This window comes from Protopterus annectens, chromosome 1.part0 (assembly GCF_019279795.1).
Source record: "Protopterus annectens isolate FY-2018-M chromosome 1.part0, PAN1.0, whole genome shotgun sequence".
NCBI classification, from domain to species: domain Eukaryota; kingdom Metazoa; phylum Chordata; order Ceratodontiformes; family Protopteridae; genus Protopterus; species Protopterus annectens.
This window is the reverse complement of record NC_056725.1, coordinates 358451465-358474589: the sequence shown is the minus strand read 5'-3', so window position 1 is coordinate 358474589 and position 23125 is coordinate 358451465. Positions and strand designations below refer to the sequence as shown.

Genomic DNA, 23125 nt, shown 5'->3' with positions numbered 1-23125 from the left:
TCCCTTGTTGTCAACTCATTTCCTTGTCTGTTGCAGCCAATCATGTCCCTTACTTCACTGAAGAGGACCTGATTGAGGCAACTCAGACAAGTTTGAAAAAGAGGAAAAGTTTGTGATCATGCGGTGACATCACGAGCCATGAGAACATCCATGAGATGCTGAGAAATTAACCAAGGAGAAGGAGAAACCAGTGCTGCATGAGCCATTTGTGGGCTCATAATGGGACTCACAGGTTCCACTGGTGCCCAATGCCAGCTATGCCTTTTAATGCTCTGCAGTGTCAGCAAATACACTCCTGGAATGGGAAACAGAATCCAGATCCTGGTCTTCCAGCATCAGGCCAGTGTGTGTTAACTGTTGCACTGACACTAGCTAAATGGATGGGCAGCCTCAAATTCTCCCTCACAGATGCAAGGTACAGGGTTTGATTCTGACTGGTTATTGGGGCTTGAATAGTCTGCTGACTGATAGCTTAGCATTTAACCATGAACCTATTAACTAGATTAAAATGAATTTTCATCCAAATCCCAATCTCATATAATCAACATAAAAATATAATTCTCTAAGAAACTTAACTTGATAAGGAAAATCATTTGTACTTAATTTACATGAACTACTACCTAAATGCTTTTGCACACATGGTAAACAGAAACATTATCACCTCTTTATACCAACCAGTGAAAAATGAACCAGGATGGCCAAAACCCAAGGACTCAGTAGCACAAAGCACAGGGATCAGGAAACCCATCTAGAAACAATTTAAAAGCAATAATGCTTACTAAAGGTGTAAACTTGATGAATAAGTAGTCACTACAAATTGCAACAAATATGCTTCTTGAAGGAGCACTGGAAGCAACACCTTTCATGAGTGCATTCTTACTTTCAAATGGATGTCCAGGTTCCTGATGGCAGGTGGCAAGTCAGCATTGTAGCACATTCTGCCAACACAAGGTAACATAGTGGAAAAACACTCTGCCTTTCCTGGACTGCTGCACCCTGGCATGCTACAGCTAGAGTTGGCACTGCTAATCCAACATATGTAGTCTGTCTCTCTGTTAATTATGCCCAGGATGAAACTGGGAGATAAATGTGGTTGTTTGGAAGAAAATCATTACTCATGGGGCACTGGATCCCTTTGAAAGACCATTCTCTACAGGTAAGAACAGCTTTATCCGCTGGAACAGGTGATCAGCATCAAAAGAGTATCTATCAATTCATGAAGAGTATCTATCAACAGATGAACTTCAGAGTCACTGAACTATACTGTTCAAATGGTCATGACAATCTTGTCAAATTAAGTTCATATGTGGCAAATTTTAGAAAACCCATTAAATGATTGCTATGTTCTGCTCTCCATAAAGCATAATGTGAAAAGACACAAACACATTTTTGATTATCAAATGAAAGAAGCACAAGAGTTAAATTATTACACCAGCTATCAGGGAAGGAAAAATAGTTGATGTGTCTGACTGCACATTGTGTGAAATGAGAAGGATTATCTAGTCAATACAAACATACACAATTGGCCTAGGATAATGGAGGCATGAAATAGTTAAAAGACATGTGGATTGATTAATAACTTCCAAATGGACTTTTCCAATTAGCTGAATAAAGGGAAGTGCAGCCTGGGATCTGATCCCAGAGACTCTCAGAAAAATCCAGTGGAAGCAAAGGATCTGACCTCAGGAGCAATGAAGTAGCTGGCTATCACATCAACTGAATGGGATTGTCCTCAGCTATCAACACTTGTCATATTACATTGCAGCTGAAAGCCTGTACAAATGAAAAAATGGTATCTCAGAGTAGACTCTCCACATATGTTTTTGTTGTTCTTAAATACATATTTCTATTTAACATAAACCAACCTCAAAAAACACATATCCCCTTTATTTTTTCAAACTATTTACTCTTTTCTTCCCCACAAGCACACAAAATAGAACACACAGGGGAAAGAAACACCTCAAGCACAACTTCAAGCAAAAAGGGACAACAAAGCAAGGGGAAAAAAAAACAAGACAGAGAAGAAAAAGGGAAAAGGGAAAAAAAAAAGAAGGAGGAAAAAAAAAAAGAAGCAAGAGAGGAAAAAAAGAAAAAATATTTTTGGGAAAAAGAAGAAAAAAAAAAAGAAAAAAAAGAGGGAAGTTTTTAAAAAAAAAAAAGGGAAAAAAAGAGAAAAAAGGAAAAAAAAAAAAAAAAAAAAAAAAAGAAAAAAAAAAAAAGAAAAAAGAAAAGAAAAAAGGCAAGGGGGGAAAGAAATAAAAGAAAGTATATTTTCTGCTTTTTTTTTGAAAGGAAAATATTTGAAAAAGAGAGGGGAGAGGAAAGAAAAAGAAAAAGGAGAAAAAAAAAAAAAAAAAAAAGTGAAAAAAAAGAAAAAAAACAAAAAAAAAAAAAAAAGAAAAAAGAAGAAAAAGGAAAAAAAAAAAAAAAAAAAAAAGAAAAAAAAAAAAAAAAAAAAAAAGAATAATAAAGAAAGGAAAAAGGAAAGACAAAAAAAAAAAAAAAAAAAAAAAAGAAGGAAAAAAAAGAAAAAAAAGGGAAAAAAAGGAAAAGAAAAAAAAAAAAAAAAAAAGAAAAAAAAAGAAAAGGAGGCCCACAAAATACAAAAAAACAAAAAAAACAACCACACAAAACCCAACCACCTAAAAACATAAAAAAAATAAACAAAAAATATAACTAAACCACAACACAAAAGAAAAAGAGAACCAGAAAGAGGCAAAGAAAAAGAAACCCAGAGCAAAAGGCCCAGACAAACCAAGCAGGAAAAGAGGAGAAAAGCACAAAAAACAGAGAGAAAAGGAAACCAGAGGAGAACAAGAAAAGAGAAAGGCAACGAGGGGAGGAAAAGAAAGAACAGGAAAGAAAACAGGCACTGGTCAAAAAATAAGAGAAAGAAGAAAGGCTGCCAGAGCCAACATGGCTGTGGCCCATGAGCACAACACAGAAACAGACAAAAAAAAGAGAAAAAAAGAACCCAGCAAAAGAGAAGAATAGTGAGACAAACCAAGGCTGCAAAACAAAATGTCAAAGCAAGCAGAAGGAAAACAAAACACCAAGCAACAAGATAACATGCCACCACACAACAGAGCCAAAAACCATGATAAAAGAAAGGAAAGGAGAAAATGACAGGAAAACTGAACATATAAGAGGATATATATATTTGCATACATATTGGAATGGACATGTGACACCTGGGAAGAAGACTGCAGGGTGGGTGTTGAATGCAGGCTGTGAATAATGAAATACAGAAAAATTAATGAAAAAAAAAAGGAAAAAGGAAAGAAAAGAATGAGATAAATTAAGATTACTGAACAGAAAGTTTAAAGAATATAGGAAGAAAGATGGTAATGAAAGGAGTAGAAAGGGAAAAAAGAAAGGAAAAGAAAGAAATGGAAAAGAAGAAAAGAAATAGAATAAAGAAACAACACTGATATATACAAAAGTAATTTAAATAATATATAACATTAAGTATCCTGTTTTTTGTTTAATTTGTTCTTTATTTCTTTGTTGTTTATAGCACTTTGTGAACTGTGTATTTTTTCTAGCTAGTTTCACTGTGTGTGAGGTATTAACTGGAAATTGTCCACTCTTATTAAGCATCTGTTGGGTTGTTTGTTTATGATAACTTGTTGCAGTTAAACTCTTTTTTTCTAGTGGCTGCTTTAGCTGTTTAAAACTTTCATTTAAAGGCTCACTGCTGCTTTTCAGCTGTGAGTAACATTTCTGCAGTTTGTTTCCCACCCTCCTTCCCTGTTAGTATAGTGTTTTTATAGTTGGTGGCTTTGCAGTTGCCCGCCCCTAGTGTAAATTTGATCTGGGACCCTCCTCCCAGTCTAGTGTCATTACCTCATTCTACCCAGTACAGGGAGAGCATTTGAGAAGGCCAATCAGCTTAGTTTCTGCTACTCCTTTCTCTCTTTCCAAAAAAAAAAAAAATTTATCTGCTTTTACTGTATTTGTGTTTTTTCCTACTTTATTTTGCTTTTGCGTCATCTTAAAAGTACTCAATTGTATTTATTACTGCTTGGTGTAACTCATTCTAAGCCTTTTAGTTTAAGCACCTGGGCTTCAGACCAGTTTTACATTAAGAAGGTTTGTGGTCTGCACTGTAGTGGCAGAACAGGTAGCTTACATCCTTCTAAGTTGGGAACTGCTGATTGAGGGCTCAGTGTCTGTTATTCTAAAAGTGTATTAATTCTGGTTTAAGCACTTGGGCTTGAGGCCAGTTATTTTACATTAAGAGGGTTTGTGTTCTGCACTCTTGTGGAAGGACAGGCTGGACTCTGTCCTTCTGAGCTGGGAATTTCTGGTTAAAGCTTATAGTGCCTGCATATTTGAACTGCTTCTTACTGAAATTGGTACACCTTGTTTGCTGTAGCATAGACTAGATCCAGGCCTGCTGAATCTAGCTTTGTTTGTATAACTTGAGCACTAATCCAGGCATTCTTTAAAGTATTCAGTTGTATTTATTACTGCTGGTAGTAACTTGATTAAAGTGTAGCTATCATTTCTAAGTCTTTTGGATTAAGCACTTGGGCTTCAGACCAGTTGTTTTACATTAGGAAGGTTTGTGGCCTGCACTGTGGTGGCAGGACAGGTAGCTTACATCCTTCTAAGTTGGGAACTGCTGATTGAGAGCTCAGTGTCTGTTATTCTAAAAGTGTATTAGTTCTGGTTTAAGCACTTGGGCTTCAGGCCAGTTATTTTACGTTAAGAAGGATTGCGGTCTGCACTCTTGTGGGAGGAGAGGCTGGACTCTGCCCTTCTGAGCAGGGAATTTCTGGTTAAAGCTTATAGTGCCTGCATATTTGAACTGCTTCTTACTGAAATTGGTACACCTTGTTTGCTGTAGCATAGACTAGATCCAGGCCTGCTGAATCTAGCTTTATTTGTATGTTGTTGTTTGTTTATTTCCCTGAAACGCTAATTCCACCTAAAATGCGGACTTTTACCACTTCTGTGGATCCCTAGTGATATCTGCATTGCTTACTGCACTTATTTCCTTGTTTCACTTGAAAGAAAGTTACTGTTTGTCGTTTTTGCATTTAGGTTACCTGTAACAAACTGCATTTAAGTTACCTGGCACTTGCTCACTAAAGCAATTATATAAGTCAGCCCTAAAAAATTAAAAGCACTACACCCCCACAAACTCCCCTTGAGTACCTTGTTCCCCATTGGCCCTTTTTTTCAATTATAAAGGAATTTCCAATACTATTCTAGCATGTCCAAAGGTCAGTTGTCAATCTCCTCTCCGGTCCAGCTGGTGAATCTGGGAATCTTGAGGCAATGTTACAACTGCCTCATGTACACAGACAACCCTCTCCTCCTCCCAACAAATTCCAACACATGTGAGAGATGCAACCATATAGCCATACTGGAGGCTAAGCTCTTTCAACTCAGTACTGGCGCAACCAGTCAGGAGGAGAAAGAAACCACACTCACTACAATTCCAGTCTCACATAGACCTACCATGACAACAAACCAAACACATAAACACACAAAAATATACTCGGAGGCTCTAAATAAAAATCTGCCTAAGCAGCAGAGACCTCCAAAGCAGACACCCAAGGAACCGCTACCCCAAAACAAAACACGTGCAACACATAGTTCACAAAGCCAGTGTGCCGAACAGTCACAGCCCTTAAGGCTAAACAACACACCTGATACACTTGTAATAGGTGACTCTATCGTCAGGCACACTGACGTCCCGCTCACCAGGCTGAACAAGGAGAAGGTCACGGTGAGCTGCCTGTCAGGCGCTAGGATCCACCACATAACACAAGCACTCAGGTCACTCCAAGGCAAGTACAAATATGACTCAGTCATTGTCCATGCTGGTGTGAATGATCTGAGACGTACCTCCCTGGACTACATGAAGAGAGACATAGAGCAGCTCTCTGAGCATGTAGCCCAGGCCGGTATGACCCTGACCTTGAGTAGCATCTTACCCTCACCAAGAATGATGCCACAATATGAAGACAAGATGATCAATTTCAACAATTGGCTTAAGTGTTGGTGTCATTCAAAGGGGATCCAATGCCTGTCAGCCTGGGATGACATGCTTGACAAGACACGATGCTTCGCTAGGGACGGCTTGCACCTGTCACCCCTGGGATTTCGGATATTGGCAAAGGCTCTTGCTACCCCCATAGTGCCTTTTTTAGGCAAGGCTCAAAAGACAAACCCACCTCCATAGGTATCACAAGGGATAATAAACTAAGAGTAATGCTACTAGCGCATGAAGTCTAAACCTCAAGATGCACTTTTCGAAACTCTCCTTAGCATGGAGAACATCGATATCTGTGCAGTAACAGAAACCTGGTTTAGGGCTCCCGAGAGCACCCCAGCACTACCAGGTTATACCTCATACCATGCTTTTTGGCCCCAAAACTTGGACCGAACCACAAAAGGAGGGGGAATATCGATATTCATCAAAGATACCCACACCTCCAGGTTGGTGGCAAAGCACGAAGCATCAGAGACTATCCATGTGCAGCTAACAGTGGGTAAAACTGCCTTCCAGTTTATAGCCTGCTACAGACCACCCTCCCAAACCCAGGAACCCTACTCAGCCTTCCTGAGAACACTGGAAAATATGAAGGTCTCTCCAAACACCATTATATTGGGCGACTTCAACTACCCAAACTACTGGGAGCATTACTCTAGCTCCAACACCCTAGCCCAAAGGTTCCTAGAATTTATAAACTCAAATGCTATGGAACAACTTGTTACCACTCCCACAAGAGGAGAAAACATACTGGACCTGATCCTCACCAACATGGGGACTCTATGCTCCAGACCAGAAGTGTATCCCTCACTGGTAAGATCAGACCATAAACTAATCTCACTGGATATTCACATCCCGACCCCACCCCCTGCCCAGAAAACCACAGTGAAAAACTTCTCTAAAGCAAATTTCACACACCTCAAAAACCGAGGTGGAATCCTTCAAAGCCCCCGGGCCTGTGGAAAATACGGCCCAGACCGCAGAATCCTTTATAAACGCATTCTATGAACACCTTCAGGAATGCATGGATCATGCAATCCCAAATAAAACCAAGACCCAATCCTCCAAAGGCAGACGTCCTGTCTGGTGGACCCCAGCCATAAACAAACTATACAATAGAAGGAGGAAGCTACTACATGATAGAGCAAAATCACAAAAAGGGAAGGCATCTCTGATCAGTATTAGCAAAAACTACGGGCTCATAAAATCGTCTAAGGCCAGCTTAGAGAGAAAATTGCACAGGACACTAAGGATGATCACAAGGCTTTCTTTAGTTATGTTAGGAACCTGGGTGGGAATTCCCAGATATGCTCAGAATTAGTCCAAAATGACAAAAAATACACCAAGCCCAGAGACATTGCCAACATCCTAGCTGACAGGTTCAGTGCAAACCTCCCCCAAAAGGGCAAATATCTATCCCAACAGAGTGCTGCCTCCCTGACATCTCAGATGCTCAGGTAAGAGCCGCCTCTCTAAAGCAAAAACACAGCATCAATGGGACCAGACGGTGTCCCGGGCTGCATCCTACATGAACTCCAAGAAGAGCTAAACCCAAACATAAAACTACTGTTCAATCTCAGCCTTACTACAGGATATGTGCCCAAAGAGTGGCGTACAGCAACAGTGGTCCCTCTCCATAAAGGTGGTGCCTCAACGGATCCTGGAAACTATCGCCCCATAAGCCTGATTAGCTTGGTCTGCAAAGCTATGGAAAGGATCATCATGGACCTCATAAATAAAGATATTGGGGACCTACAGACACTGGATCCTACCCAGTTTGGCTTTGTTAAGGGCAGATCCTGCCTCTTAAACCTGGTTGATTTCTTTGAAACAGTCACCAAGGCCATTGACGAGGGGAAGGTGGTCCACACAGCCTACCTGGACCTCGCAAAAGCCTTCAAAGCAATACCTCACTCGGGCATTATAGATAAGCTCACCAGCTTAAATATAAACCCCTATGTCACAAGATGGATTGCAAACTGGCTCAAGGACAGAACCCACATGGTTAGAATTGCTGGAGCCATGTCAGACTCCAAACCAGTTACAAGTGGTGTCCCACAAGGCTCAGTCCTGGGACCTCTCTTGTTCGGTATATATTTCTCGGAGGTACAGGCCAACACGGAAGGACTGTGGCTGACCAAGTTCGCAGATGACTGCAAACTGGGCGCCATAATCCACTCTCCAGCTGACACAAGCATCCTCCAAAAAGGCCTCATAGAAACAGACAACTGGTGCCAGAGCCTTGGCCTCAAGCTAAATGCCAAAAAGTGTATAGTCATCCCCTTTGGTAAAAACAAAGTGCCCACAAATTACCACACAGGTGGTAATCCATTAAGTACAGAAGAAGTAATTAGGGACCTGGGGACCCAAGTTGATAGCAATCTCTCATTTGACAACCACGTAGCCAAAGTGGTTAAAAAAAACATTTTATATAGCCCACCTAATCATGAAGGGATTCACATCTAGATCAGGGGAGGTCATCGTGCCTCTTTACTCATCCCTCATCAGGCCCATAATTGAGTACAATGCCTCTTTTGGGATGTACCTTACCAGACACCTGCAGCAACTGGAAAGACCCCAAAAGTACCTCACCAAGAGGATCAAAGGGCTCAAACAGATGCCATATGCTGCCCGGTTAAAGAAACTCCAGCTCTACTCAGTGGCATACCACCTGTACAGAGGCGATCTGTGCCTGACGTATAAAGCCATGTCCAACCCGGAATTAATGGACATGCTGCACCTCAGAAAATCCAAATCCCATCGAGCTACGCTCGAGAGACTTGAACCTCAGCACTGAAATAAATAGGACATGCTGGAGGGACAGATTCATAACCCAGAGGCTCCCTTCACTCTGGAATAAAATCCCAGTCCAGGTTAGGCAGAGTCCCTCATTGACTCTCTTCAAGAGGAATCTTGATGAGTGGATGGGAGATCATAGGTTTACCCCGGGTATCACTTCTGTGTCACTGTTAGACAGAGGCACAGTATACTAACCTCGAAAAAGGGCATAGCAAAATAAATTTAAAATGGGTGGCAAAAGCCAAACACATTCTGGCTAGGCTTATAAATGGCATAGGGCAGATAGCCTAGTATGAACCCTATGAACCTATGAACCCCAGGATGTGCAACAGAAGCTGGGTAAAATGAAGATCCTGCACCAGCTTGGAATGGGATGGAGCTTGAAGCAAGAGGTTGTCCACATAAGGAAATATCTAAATGCCTTTAAACTTGTAAAAGGTGACTACAGGGACTAAACATTTTTTTAACACACTTGGGGCTGTTTGAAAGCTCAAAAGGCAAAGCAGAGAACTGAAAATCAGAGGAAGAAACAAAGAAATGCAAATATTTGCTGAACAGAGGGAGGATATGGATGTGAAGGTACGTGTCTTACAGATCCAAGGAAACCAAAAGGCCTGGGGGAGCAACAAAGAAAAAAAGTCTGGAAAGAGAGCATTCGGAAAGACGGTACTATGAGAAAGAAGTTCGGGAAGGATACACTGAGTGTGGTCGTGACAGACCCCTAAACAAAATAGGCACCTACTGTGGCAGTCTTTATGTGGAATCTGCCTCCAACACTGATAAAGTCCTTTCTTGGATGACATGTAACCCAATGAACAATGTAAGAAAAAGAACCCCAAACGGGATATGTATCTGAGAGACACAGGCTCGGTACAACCAGAAATGTGAAGGGCATTAAGACAGATGTATGGCAATGGCATTCGGACTGGTGGCAATGAAGTTCTGAGTTGGAAGCATACATACATCATCTTTATGCTCTATGCTTGCACGAGGAGCTAACATCTGATGTATGACACTCCCACGTAATAAAGGCTTTATTATACTGACCTGATTCAGGCTATCCTTGGCAGGAGATCCCAGAGTTGAATACTGCAACAGTGATATTGAAGGCCATTTTGCATTACATGTCTATGGTGCTGCACAGAAAAGAGGTTCCTTCTCCAGTGATAACTCCTTTTAAATTCACCCATGCTATAAGGTGTTTGTTGGTGAATAAGAGTGATACAAGCTGGTAGACAATGTTTCTCAACTAACATCCTTCAGTGACAGAAGGCAACAGGCTTGTCAAACTGCCTTAACAGTACCTTGATTATTACAAGTTACACAGAAATGATCCAGTAAAGAGTTCTGGGCCAACACTCAGACATGCAGCACCTCTTTCTGTTTTTTTTTTAACCACCATAAAAATCTTTACATTCCATGTCCTTTCTGATTTTTCTAGAATAGGCTATAAAATGTGGTATTTTTGAGTATTTCCACACACACAAATATAAATGTGTGTGCATATATACATACATACATTATATATATATATATATATATATATATATATATATATAGAGAGAGAGAGAGAGAGAATGATAGGTGTGTGTTGTGGTTGTAACACTGTTGATTCCTTCCCATTCTACCCCCATCCTCATCTGAACAGTAAAGATGGGCCTCTTCCAGACATACTACAGTTCAGACATGTTTGAGTGATTTTCACAGATAAATAGATATGAAACCACTAAAGAACTGAAGATGTGTTAGTTTGTAAACATGCAAAGGACAGCTGATTAAGGGCTGAAGAGCTTCAAAAACAACTTGTCTTTTCCGCACGTTTTGTTTGAACTCAATCTTTCTATGGTAGAAGAATCACTTAAAGGGAGCACAGAATACACAATGGACAAATTATTGATGAAGATCCAGAGCTGGAAGCTAGAATAATGTCCTCTTCTCTCTATATGGAATATGGTGGTAGCAGAGCAGTGCTGACCAGGAAGTCAGTTATAAAGGATAAAGTCTAGAACACCTTCAAAATTATAAGGGGCTGGATTCTATAGTAAACTAAAACAAAGAGAAATTCTGAAGTTCTCTCAGACTTTTGTGATCCTTTAACCCTTCTCCTAGATAAAGAAGGGAATCCAAGTATTGTTAATGATAGTTATCAGTGCTGTGTCTAATGACACCCTTTCTGACACAGACTTACCTAGCAAAGTTGCTTTGGAAGCCTTATTCAAGGAAGCAAAGAAACATAGGGAGGGTATGACATGTCACTAGCTAGAGAGTGACTAGTCTGTTTTTCCCTCTCTGTATACAAAACGAGAATGCTACTTCATTTTAGTGAAAAAAGGACTGATAGTACAGTGCTTCTCACACTCTCTTCTAAGTTAACTGCCTGAGGAGGTTCAACTATGCCATCCATGGAAGGAAGGCACTATTCCGCCCAGAACAGGGACAGTTTAATTAGGGAAAAATGAAATACAGTTGCTAGTATCCTGTTTTTGCCATGAGCTGAGGTACTGCCAAAGAAACAATGGTGAAAGACACTTTTAAAGAAAATGTTAAAGGTGAAAATGAATGCAGACCTTGATAAATGCCAAGAATAAAACTGGAAACAGTATGACTGAGCACAACATAAGAGAAGGATGGAGTCCATTAGTAGAGATGTGGATATATTTGGGAAGGCCTATCTCGCATTCATTGCATGCACATCTCTATCGAAGTCTGTAATCAAAGTCTAGAATGGATACTGCAAAAACTGTTAGGAAAGCTTTTACTTATCTATGGTTTTGGCTCAAAAACACTGTTTGCAGATGGAGGCAGTCTCAGTCAATTAAGAAAAAGCATTATGGTAAGTAACTTACTTCTATCAACCCAGGCATAAATTATTTCAATATGCTGATACAAAAGGTCTTGTGGGGGGAGGTACTCTTCCTTTTACAGGCACAATTCTGTTAGTGGTGATGTATCACATGCTGAAAATTGAGTAATTATCTTTCATGACAGCTTAGAAAAAACTGTTTCCTTACATAAACCTGACAGAATATTTCTGTTGTAAACCCATGTAATTCTGGTTCCTGTGTGCTGTCAGGTTCAAGGAAATGCATGGCTACCATCATTATTGTTGACTCTGTTAACAGCTTTCTAATAAAACATACAAGGTCAAAGGAAATGGACGATAGTAGTGTGCTTCTGTAACCTCACTGCATTCACAAAAGTACTATGAGTGAAGAGTTTTAGTGGTCATATAACCACAGGGGTTTTTGGAAGGTTCATCAGTTTCCTCCCACATCCTAAAGACATCTCTATGGTAAAGAGACAACCCTCCAAACTGCCTGTAGATTATGTGCAAGCTTGTGTGCATCTTGTGACAGAAAGAAAATCCTACACAGGATTAGTTTATCTGCCTTACATCCAGAGTGCAAGGACAGGCTCTGGTTTCATGATCCTGCATTGAATAAGCACTTAAAGGAAAATGAATGAATATATAGTTAGGTATCTACAGTTTTAAAAAGCAGCTGCTGAAATTATTAAAAATGCCTGGTCAGTGGGTTGAGGAGGTTACAATTAGTTGATTTTAGATAATTTGCTGTACTGTTAATTCACTAATTTACATTGGGTTTCTCAACTTAAACTCTGAAAATGAAAAGCATCATAAAAACAAAACAGCCTGCATATAATGAATAACAGAAACCAAGAGGGCTGGTCCAGCCCTGTACTGCCCCTGTCTCTTCTGTTATCACTGTATAACACCTGTATTACTTTATGCTGATCTAGAAGCAGAATTTGATGCAAGACAGCCATTTGTGCATATGTACCAGCAACATGGCCAGCCTATAACCATTACTTGATTGTGCATAGCTTACCTGTCCGGCCTTTTGAGCTGTTCTGGCAATATAAGCCACAAGGGTATCCCTTTGTTCAGCAATAGCAGCACATCTCTGCAAAACAAAGAATAACTGTATGGTGATTCTGTAATTAGCAGTGTAAACACTACTACTCACAAAAAATGTCTAATGACTAAGTAACCTACATTGCAGATTTGATGATCATGCTAACAACATCCACATAACAATTTCAAATCTTTACAACACTTGTCTGTTTATCTACTTAACTGAATACACTACTTGAAACCTCAAGGCACATTTATTTTCCTCCTACAGGGAAGGCATCAGAGAGAGTCTCTTAGATCTGCTAGCTAAACTAATTTTATCTGGGTTAATTCTCTGTACTCTGTTTCTTGTTAGTCCTGTCACCCTTTGGGTCACAGGTCGGATACTAGACCTGACTCGGGCTTTCTGGATTACCTTTGTTATCTTTATGAAAAATGAAACAACAGTGACCCAACCAAGCTGCAATGCAAATATTCTTCATGGAGACGTCAGAACAATCTGGAAAACTCTTTTTCCATTACGAACCTGAAAAAAGCAGGATGAGTTTGTTCAAATGGAGCAAGAGTTAATTTTTCCAAAATAAAATTAAGAAAATAAGGAATAGCTACCCATTTTCTAGGTGAATGGGTATGTAGGTTCCCTTTTAAAATCTTTTAGAAATGTCTGTGTATTAATATTATTAAACAAATGACTTTGCAGTGACTGTTTCGGGTTTCTCAGATATACTGCTCTACATTCCCCTTCTCCCACCTAAAGTCAGATACATTCCCCTCTCTACCTCCTCACTAACTCACAGTCACAAGAATATAGCTGCCATTTTTCACCTGTGAATAGCAATATCTGTGGATTAAATTTGTGTCGGAAATATTTACTTCTACAAGAACCAAACATTTATATATATTTATAGACAAGTAAATGTGCCCTCTCTCTACAGCATATTCAATGGACGTAATCCTCTCCATTCGGGTCGTTTGGGGAAATGTTTCATTTTGGTTCTTGTGCATACTTGAAAGGGCTGCATAAGGGTTTATCGACAGTAATGTTGCATTCTAGTGCTTGTGCCTAGTAGGACAGACTGCTCAAGGGCTCACTGGGGAGATGTTTCATTTTGGTGCTTGTTCATACTTAGACTGCTGAAAGGGTAATTGGTGGGAATGTATAATGCTGCAGTCAGTGAGGTGCTTGTGCATATATACAATATCTGCTCACTCTGGCACAACTCATACACCAAGTTGATTTTGTTGATCTCCCACGTGTGTTCTGTGTTGTAAGTTGGTGATAAGTGATACCTCATTTTGAAGACTGTTAGTCCTTACAACATGATAAAATAACTGTGTCTGTATGCTGTACACATATACAGATATCAAAGTTTGTTTAGGGTTTTGGTTATGAAAATGATGAAAATTTCTCATATTTTTGCAAATAACTTTGCAAGGGAGCATGTCAATGTGCTAATACCTCACTTTGAAGACAATATTAATAGTTACAACATGCTAAATGAACTGTGTCTGTATGCTGTACACATGTACAGATATCAAAATCTGTTTAGGACTTAGGTTATGGAAATTATGATTTATTTCATATTTTGGTACATAACTTTGCAAGGGAGCATGTCACTGTCCCAAGTAATACCTCATTTTGAGGACAGTATTACTCCTTACAACATGGTAAAAGAACTCTGTATGCTGTACACATGTACTGATATCACAGTTTGTTTAGTCTAGTAGGATTATGAAAATTATACATTTGCAATATTTCTCATTATTATGCCCATATCTTTGGCAAGGGAGCATGGTGTCGACACAAAAGATGCATCACTTTGAAGCTGACATTCAGCCACACAATTTGTACACGGATATGTAGTCTCAGTCTGTTACAGATGATGATATTATGCTTTATCAATTATGAGAAATATAATATTAATCATATTTCTGAGAATATCTCCGTAACAGAGCATCATACAGTAATGGCTAAGGTATCATTTTAAAGCTGACATTGATACAAATCAATTACAAATTATATGGGTCTACATGGTACATTCACCAAGATATTGTGATATGTTTTACCATAAAGGTAAAAAATATGCACAATATCAGCATTCCTTGGCAAATATTTCATAATGAATTAGACATGAACTATCAACATTTACACTGTTGGAAAGGTCACTGTCTGCTGGAAAACTTTTGCAGTTACATTTTGTCTAGCTCTTATGGTTAAAGAGTTATGAACATTTGTTTTCTGTATGGGATTACAAATGGATTTTCTGAAAATGAGCTCAGGCTGCACTGTTGTTCATATGGTGGAAGTAAGCTGAGCTGCTCCAGAGTGAATGAGTTAAAACAGATTACAGAGAAGTGAGGAAGAGTGTTAAAGAAGGGATAGATGGTAATAGCAAGTGGACGATACTGGTACATACTGTACAGGTCTATATCACCACATCGAATGGTGATAAGTTCAAATGTCCTTTGTTCGAACTTAAAAGTCTGAAAACCCTAAACGACAAACTCACAGAACAGCGATTTTTTTTCCCAGGGAAAACAATTGCTGCTCTGTGGGGAAAAAAAAATCACAACTTTAAAACAAACTAAAGTGGGGATATACCAACTCCGAGATCGCACTACAGTGGAAGAAATAACAAAGCCCTGAAGACGGCCTACCGATTTTTTTCCCTGGAAAAAAAAATCAATGTTCCGTAACTTTGCAATTTAGGGCCTTTGGACTTTTCAGTTCAAACAAAGGGCGTTCGAACTTATCACCATTCGATGTGGTGATACAAACCCCATACTGTACATCTGTTTATAGAGGTAAGTAATAGAAATCAGACCATACTGTAGAAAGTTTGTTGGATTAGAAGTGGGAGAAGACAATTGAAGTAAACTTGGAGTAGACAGTTGGATAAATGGAGAATGGGACTAGGTAAGACAGTGTACAAGTAGGGCATAGACATGCAGAGACTTTTCTACACTTTCAATAAACCTACTTTGCATTGTATAATACTTACTATGTATCTGAACATCACAGTACATCTGAAAAGTAAAATGTGTGTTATCTGTAGGCAACTAGTTTTTTGCTGTGTATATTTCCTACTTGGGGCGGACTATAAATATACCTCATTTAGTTGTTTGTTTTACAGACATAAAAAATGGAAAATGAAGGTGACATCCCAGCTCTGTGATGAGGAGGGATAAAACACAAACTTCAAACCAGATGACTAGATTTCTAGTAGTGTCTCTGGAGCTGGAATAGCAGAGTTAGGGAGGATAGGAAATCAGTGACTTATGGTTTGGTAATATCAAGGGGAGGTAGTGGTAGTTTGCCAGTAGCCACAATTGTTTCTATGCAAGAGTAGGCTTGAATACTAAGGGTTGCTGCTGAAAAGACACGGGCTTGGCTCAATCAAGCTGGTAATGGCAGCCTTGGCAAAGTATGTGGGTGCACAAATGCATCCTCAGAGTCAAATAAGAGGTCCCCAAGGTGATGTGCGTGCTCACATTAGCTACCACAGGGTAGTGTCAGCACATCCAATGCTCTTAGTGATGGAGTGCTGTAAGGAAGAAGTAGCACCGAGTACTTCCTCAACTTGAAGGTAGCCAGATTCTGTCCTAAATCATTACTGTCCCAAGTCGGCTGGAAGGGATTAAACTACATTCTTAGGCCTTTGGGATGAGGATGCTCTTCCACAGTTGCTGAATAGAAGAACAGAATCCTCAGGAATAAAAACAAGTGTAGTTACCAAACCTTCAAATAGAATAATGCTAGAGCCAGAGGCAAAGGACCTTCCCAAACAAGATATAACGTATAGAAAAAGATGTTTATTTAGTACTTTCATCCTCACACAAGTAGGACTTCATCAGAATCCTCTAATGCTATTTGGATGACATCTCCCTCTAGTGACTACTACCTCAGGAGCAGGGTAGGCCCACTACCTCAGAGAATGAATGGGTTTAAAACTGAAGGGAAGAGGGCTTCACAGCTGTTAGTCAAAGGGGGGGGAGCAAAATAAATAAAATACAATTTTAAGGTTACAAGTGACTACTACAGAAATAAAGATTTTTCAACATCACTCTGCAGCAACAATTGCCAACCCTACTAAAAGTAAACCAATAATCATTTTATTGGCCATCCTACTAAATAAGCTTTGTCAGACTGTACCATAGACTGATGTGTGGCACAATTTTCTGGTATTTTTTTATACTGTGGTGCATTTCTCATTGCACTGGTTTTCATATTAAAATTTTGCTTAGCAAAGGAATCAAAGCTGCGTCTCTTCATGAGTCATGGGAAACAGAAAAGGTCACCCAAGGTTAATCACCTGTGAACTGAGGGAAGAGTTGGAAATTAGGCCTTTTACTTAAAGGAAAAATAAATAATTTAAATGCATTACTAAACAAGTTCACTCAGACTGTGACAGACCACTGTGTGAACAGGAGCTCATAAGAATTAGAAGACCATCCCCCCACTTTTCCTGCTGTGTTCATGTCTCTAGTTGCCCTACCCTTATTTAAATTTAACCACAAAATTATCTTCTGTGCTTATTGATGACAGCCAATGAAAGAGAAGAAGTATCAGTTTAGGATTCCCCTTAAGCTACTTAAATTAACTGGCCCTTCCACTATATTTCAGACTGAGAATACTAAATGCTCATCCACCAGCTAATCTGAGCTGTGGCTTTAAATTTACTAATCTAGAATTGCCTGCCCTTACCATGAACTTGCCTTTGGAAGCTCCTCCTTCTCTCATCTCATCTGCACATACTATGCAACAACAGAAGATCAAACTAGGTGACTGCTAAAACTTGAGTTACCCCTTTCTTTCCCATCTTTCTACTTGCATAGCATACCTCTCAACTGTATCGAATTCCTCTGCAAATACCAGTTTTGAGGGCACAATATTGAGGTGCCACGAATTCCCGAGTGGCCCCTTTAATTTCTGAATTTCCTGAATTTGTTTTAAAGGTTTTATTTAACTCCTGACGTCATCACGTGCAGGGTGTGTGCAATGACATCAGTTTCTGCAGACAGGTCTGTGTTCAGGGTTTCCCCAACTACTCCTCCAGGTAAAATAGTTAAACAAACTTATATATGCAAGAATATGTATGGGGGAGAGAAACAACAGCTTCAGAGAGTCTGCAGATCAGTCTTTTACAATTACATTAACTTTCTTAATGGCTGATTTACACATGCGATGTGAGAGAGAGAAACGGCAGCTTCAAACTAGAGAGGTATACTGTATCAGTATACTGTATTACAATTACATTAACTTTCTTAACGGCTGATTTGTACATGCAGGAGAGAAACGGCAGCTTCAGAGAGCCTGTAGGTATCAGTGTACTGTATTGAAGCAGGAGAAACTTCCTTAACGGCAGTGCAGTATTACAATTATATCTGAAACAGCTTAGGAGAAATTAACGGCTGGTTTGTGTACAGGCATTACTTTTTGAGAAAGGCAGATAATGTTTATTTAATGGCAGGCTGTATGTATCTGATTACTTTTGAGTACTGGGCAGGAACCTTCTTAATGTGATGTTACTTCTGAGAAATGGCAGCTTAGTTTTACTTAATGGCAGGAACTCTCATAAGGGCTGATTTGTGAGCACTTCCTTAATGTGAGAAACGGCAGCTTACTTTTACTTAATGGCAGCAACTTTCTTAAAGGCTGATTTGTGAGCAGACATTACAAACAGGCTGACCTTTACATAACAACAGGAACTCTCATAAGGGCTGATTTGTGAGCACTTCCTTAATGTGAGAAATGGCAGCTTACTTTTACTTAATGGCAGCAATTTTCTTAAAGGCCGATTTGTGAGCAGACATTACAAACAAGATGACTTCTACTTAATGGCAGGAAACAGCAAGAGGAACTTTCCTAACAGATGATTTGTGTGCAGACATTACACTTTGGAGAAATGCAGCTACATTTACTTAATGGCAGGCTGTGTGTGTCTAATTACTTTTGAGTACTGGCAGGAACTTTCATGGCAGCCCTTTTAACTTTCCTAATGGCTGATTTGTGTGCAGACATTATACTTTTGAGAAATGAGGCTGACTTTTACTTAATGGCAGATTGTGTGTGTCATTACTTTTGAGTACTGGCAGGAACTTTCACGGCAGCTTCCTTTTAACTTTCCTAATGGCTGATTTGTGTACAGACATACTTTTGAAAAATGAGAAATGCAGCTAATGTTTACTTAATGGCAGGCTGTGTGTGTCTCTGATTATTTTTGAGTACTGGCAGAAACTTTCACGGCAGCTTCCTTTTACTTAATTAACGTTACTTTTGAGAAATAGCAGCTTTCTTTTACTTAACATTACTTTTGAGAAACAGCAGCTTACTCTGTGAGCAGGCAATAATGGTCTTGAGCAGACATTACAAACCGTTTGTGTTTTAATGGCAAGAACATTCTAAAGAGCTTATTTGTGAGCAGAAGTTACAAATGGGGGGGGTGTATGTGTGCTGCAGCTTACTTTTACTTAATAACAAGAACATTCTTAATGGCTGACTTGTCAAAGAAAGGCAGCTAACATTTACTTAATGGCAGGCTGTGTGTGTCTGATTACTGCCAGGAACCAACTTTCACAGCAGCTTACTTGTGTCTGATTACTGGCAGTAAGTTACTTTTGAGAAAGAGGTGTGTGTGTGTGTGTGTGTGAGTGTGTGTAAATGCCCCAGTTAGGTATAACTGCTGGGTTAGAGTTACTCAGACTCAAACCCTGTACCTTAGGTACAACGAGCAAGAGCCTAAATTCTCTACCCATACCACCATTTGTGATTCAATAAGTTTTGGTCTGTTCCTCTTACAATTTGTGGTTTTCTGGCAAATCAGTGAAAAATGAATTCACTAAATAATGATAGCCAGTTTTCCTATCTTTCAGGAAACGCATGGTAACACAAAACATTTTATTCTAGCAATTTTTCTAAGATTATACAAAGAATGTTTAAATTGTGTCCCTGGTTTTATACCCCCCCCCCCAATAAATGTTAGCTTTTTCCAGATTTCTTGTACTGCATAGTTCTTCAGAGGGAGAGAAGTTTAGGACTGTTTACACCAAGTCTATGTTGTTAGTAGCACAACAATTAGAATACTTGCTTTTGATGCAGAAGTCTGTGGGTTCTACTCCTACAGCATGTAGATGGATTGCTGACACTGTACTGTGTTGTACTTTTAAAGGGGGTGGATGCTGCAGTCCTCAGAAAGTTCTCTTTGGCGGAGATACCTAATAACTATGAACCTGTTATCAGTTTGTCATCCATTCCCTATTGCAATATTAGCAGTTTATCATTTTTTAATGTAACATAGGCAATTTATTCCTGAAAGGCAACAGGCACTTTGTTTGTAGATGAAAAAATGAAATATTATGCGGTTTGCTAGCAGCAAACTCTTCATTGGTTACAGATCTTGTATATCTCCTTAATGTGGAATTATGTAGATGACTTTTACTTATGCAGAGATTGTGCATATTTACAGATACTGGTGGACTATACAAGTTTGAGTAGACTTTTATGATAGAAATGTTCTGAATTGTGCAGTTTTGTCATTATTGGTTCATGCATTTTGTTTCATTGCTTACTGAAAAAATGTTCAAAAACAATAAATTTGAAACACACACTAGCAAGTGTGCCGTATTATACAAGGAATGTAATTTGATACACCTTCTTGACTGTATTAAAGAACACATGTATGTTTCGTGTACAAGGGGCATATGATTTGAAAACAGCCCAAAGGTAATTTTTATCCACCATTGGCCAGATGCGTTTTCTTTGAATGTGTGTTTCAATGCTATTTCAATGAAAGTGAGTTTAGGGCAGAGAAGTTTTAATGCTATTTTCATTGTGAGACTGTATTGTTTTGTTTAGCAGATGTCTATTAGTGTTTGTGCTACAAAATGTAAAATAAAAGTTTTAAAGAAATCCAAACAATCATCATAGAAATAAAGCAGTCAGCACATTACAGTATTTATGGCAAATAATGCGAAATAGCCAAGTAATGAGACACTGGAATGGCTCCTGGGGGGAGGGCTGTGTATGGGGGGCCCCATTCGACCATGATTTTGTGAGGGGGAAGGTCGGTAAACTCAAAGACATCCCCGCGTGGCACAAACTCAAGCTATGCCACTGATCAATAAGGCCATGGAGAATGACTTTTGGAGGTCCTAGCAAACTACAATATTCTTCTGCTAAGATTAGAATATTTCCTACCATTAAAATGCCCTACTTTTACCACAAAACCCACATACTGCAATTCATCAAAAACAGAATCCCAAGGTTCATCATCTTCTCCCTTCCCAATGAACCTCATTGCTACACGTCAAAAAAACGGTTACCATTTACTACAAGGTCTGGGGCCATATTTTGGTTGTCTGTTCTTCAGTTTGCGTTTGAAAGTTGGTATCCCACAGTTCCATTGGAGTGGGTGGGGTTACGTAATTATGTTGGTAAATTACATGTTAATCAGCATACAGATTTGTACCTATTTTTCAAGGGCCTTTATCCAGATTTTTGATGTTTTCAGGTTGAGAGGTATGTTGCACAGTGCTACAATACCTACAAGTGTTTTAACCACAGCTTCTTTTTTATCTTAAAGTTGCAACTATAGCTCTCAATGAATCAGGGAAAATCTTAACAGAATTAGGGACAAATCCAGAACTAATATGGGATAGTCAGGCACACTTAAAATACTTGGACTGTTTGTAATTATTTGTACTAATAACATGAGATATTGACAAAATAAGCAAATATAAATTACTATACATTTTCTGAAGTAAAAAGTCTATAACTCTGTTGTTAATATTTATCAAGTGTAACTCACCAACTTTTTAGCAAAAGTAACCAGTTTTAAGGAGGGATTACGAGGGACAGAGTTACAATTTGAGTCAATTCAGTGACAGTTGAGGTATGTCTGCAACATCTGGGATAAGGTTACCAATTACTATAATCCACATCTCAGGAATAATTTTGTAATTTGTGCTTCTGTTTACGTCTTGGAGAAAGGAGCAGCAGAGGGATATTTCCTAGAATTCAAAAAGACTATAAATCATGGGAAAGCATGATAACTACTTCTTAGAAATTAGTTTGGAATTAGTGTTACTGTTTTGCTCTTGGAGAGAGAAGGAGCAGAGGTTCACTGATTCCTGTCTCTGACTGGGCAGCGTGAGTGGTACTTCCCTGATTCGTTTACGTTTTGCTGGAAATCACTTCAGTTTTAATTCTGAATCATTGTGCAGCTTGTCTTGCTCTTGTTCTGAGATGCTTAACATGGTAACTAAAGTATCTTTCAGGAGGAGGACTACAAGCCCATACACCCCTGCAACATCTGGGACAAGACTGCTGATCGACAAAGAGCCCACGACCCACTTCTCTGAAACCGGATTATCAGTTTTTACCACGGCTAAAACCACATCCATTGTACTTACTCATCCCACCCCTTTCTCCTCCCATGCCCATTTTATGACGTACATGGGTATGTCAGTGGGAGGCAAAACATCTTGCTCTGCTTTTTCGCACAGTAACAATGCTTTTCTTATAAAACGTCAGTCCGAGGTGGCTTTTTAACAAGCTCCAGCATTTTGTTTATGCTGTTAAAACAGTATACCATAGATTCTATAGTGTTTCCCAGGCTACTGGATAATCATTTTGATTTTAAGATAATCTGGAAAAAAAATCTTGATAGTTGTCAACCCTACTCAGGAATCAGCTTGGGATTAATGCTACTGTTCTGCTTCTGTTGAAAGAAGAGCAAAAAGACAATGATTTCTAGCCATGTGTAGCTGAGGTTAGATCAGCACTAGTAACAGCTGAGAGTACCAACAGGAAGATTTTGTCTTTTTCCTAAGTACTGACATATTAGCTATCCTGTAAAGTAACTTCAGAGTATCACCCTAAATACATCATTCATAAACATTTAGGGGCTGCACTACCATACCTCTCAACTGCCCAGAATTTCGCAGAATGTCCAGATTGTTGGCTCAAATTTTTGGTCTGTTCCTCATAAAATCTGTGTTTTTCTGGCAAGTCACTGGGATGATCTGAGGACTGAAGTCCCTAAATGATTACATACGTTTGAGTTTCAGATGTCAAACCCTTCAGAAAATGTATGTTAAAGCAAAGCCTGTTAACTCCAGCAACTCAGTTTATAAGAATATTTAAAAAATGTCCCTATTTTTGGGCCTTTTCCCCCATTTTGTTGGGGTTTGTCCAGATTTCTTGCACTAACAGGTTGAGAGGTGTATACACTACAGAAGTTCTCTCTCCAGTCCCCCCCCCACAAATAGTATTAGTCAAACCCCAGTACTCCACCATCTGGCAAAATGGTTCTCCTCATCTGTGGGGAGTCTGATTGCATTAGATGTTCTAAGGAAGTATAACAACTTGCCTCTGCTTACAGAATGTCCACTGCTGTGGGATATAAATATTTAAGAACCAGAGAGGCAAACTTCTTGGAGCAGTA

At 39.3% G+C, this 23125-nt stretch overlaps 1 protein-coding gene across 1 annotated transcript in view; it reads right to left on the bottom strand.

The window, feature by feature from the left end:
• Window positions 1-23125, bottom strand: part of LRPPRC (leucine rich pentatricopeptide repeat containing) — a 1486422-nt gene that overhangs the window by 153215 nt on the left and 1310082 nt on the right. Inside the window, exon 28 of the mRNA XM_044079460.1 lies at window positions 12655-12760. Within this exon, the coding sequence (XP_043935395.1) occupies window positions 12655-12760 (106 nt within the window). The remainder of the gene's footprint in view (window positions 1-12654; window positions 12761-23125) is intronic.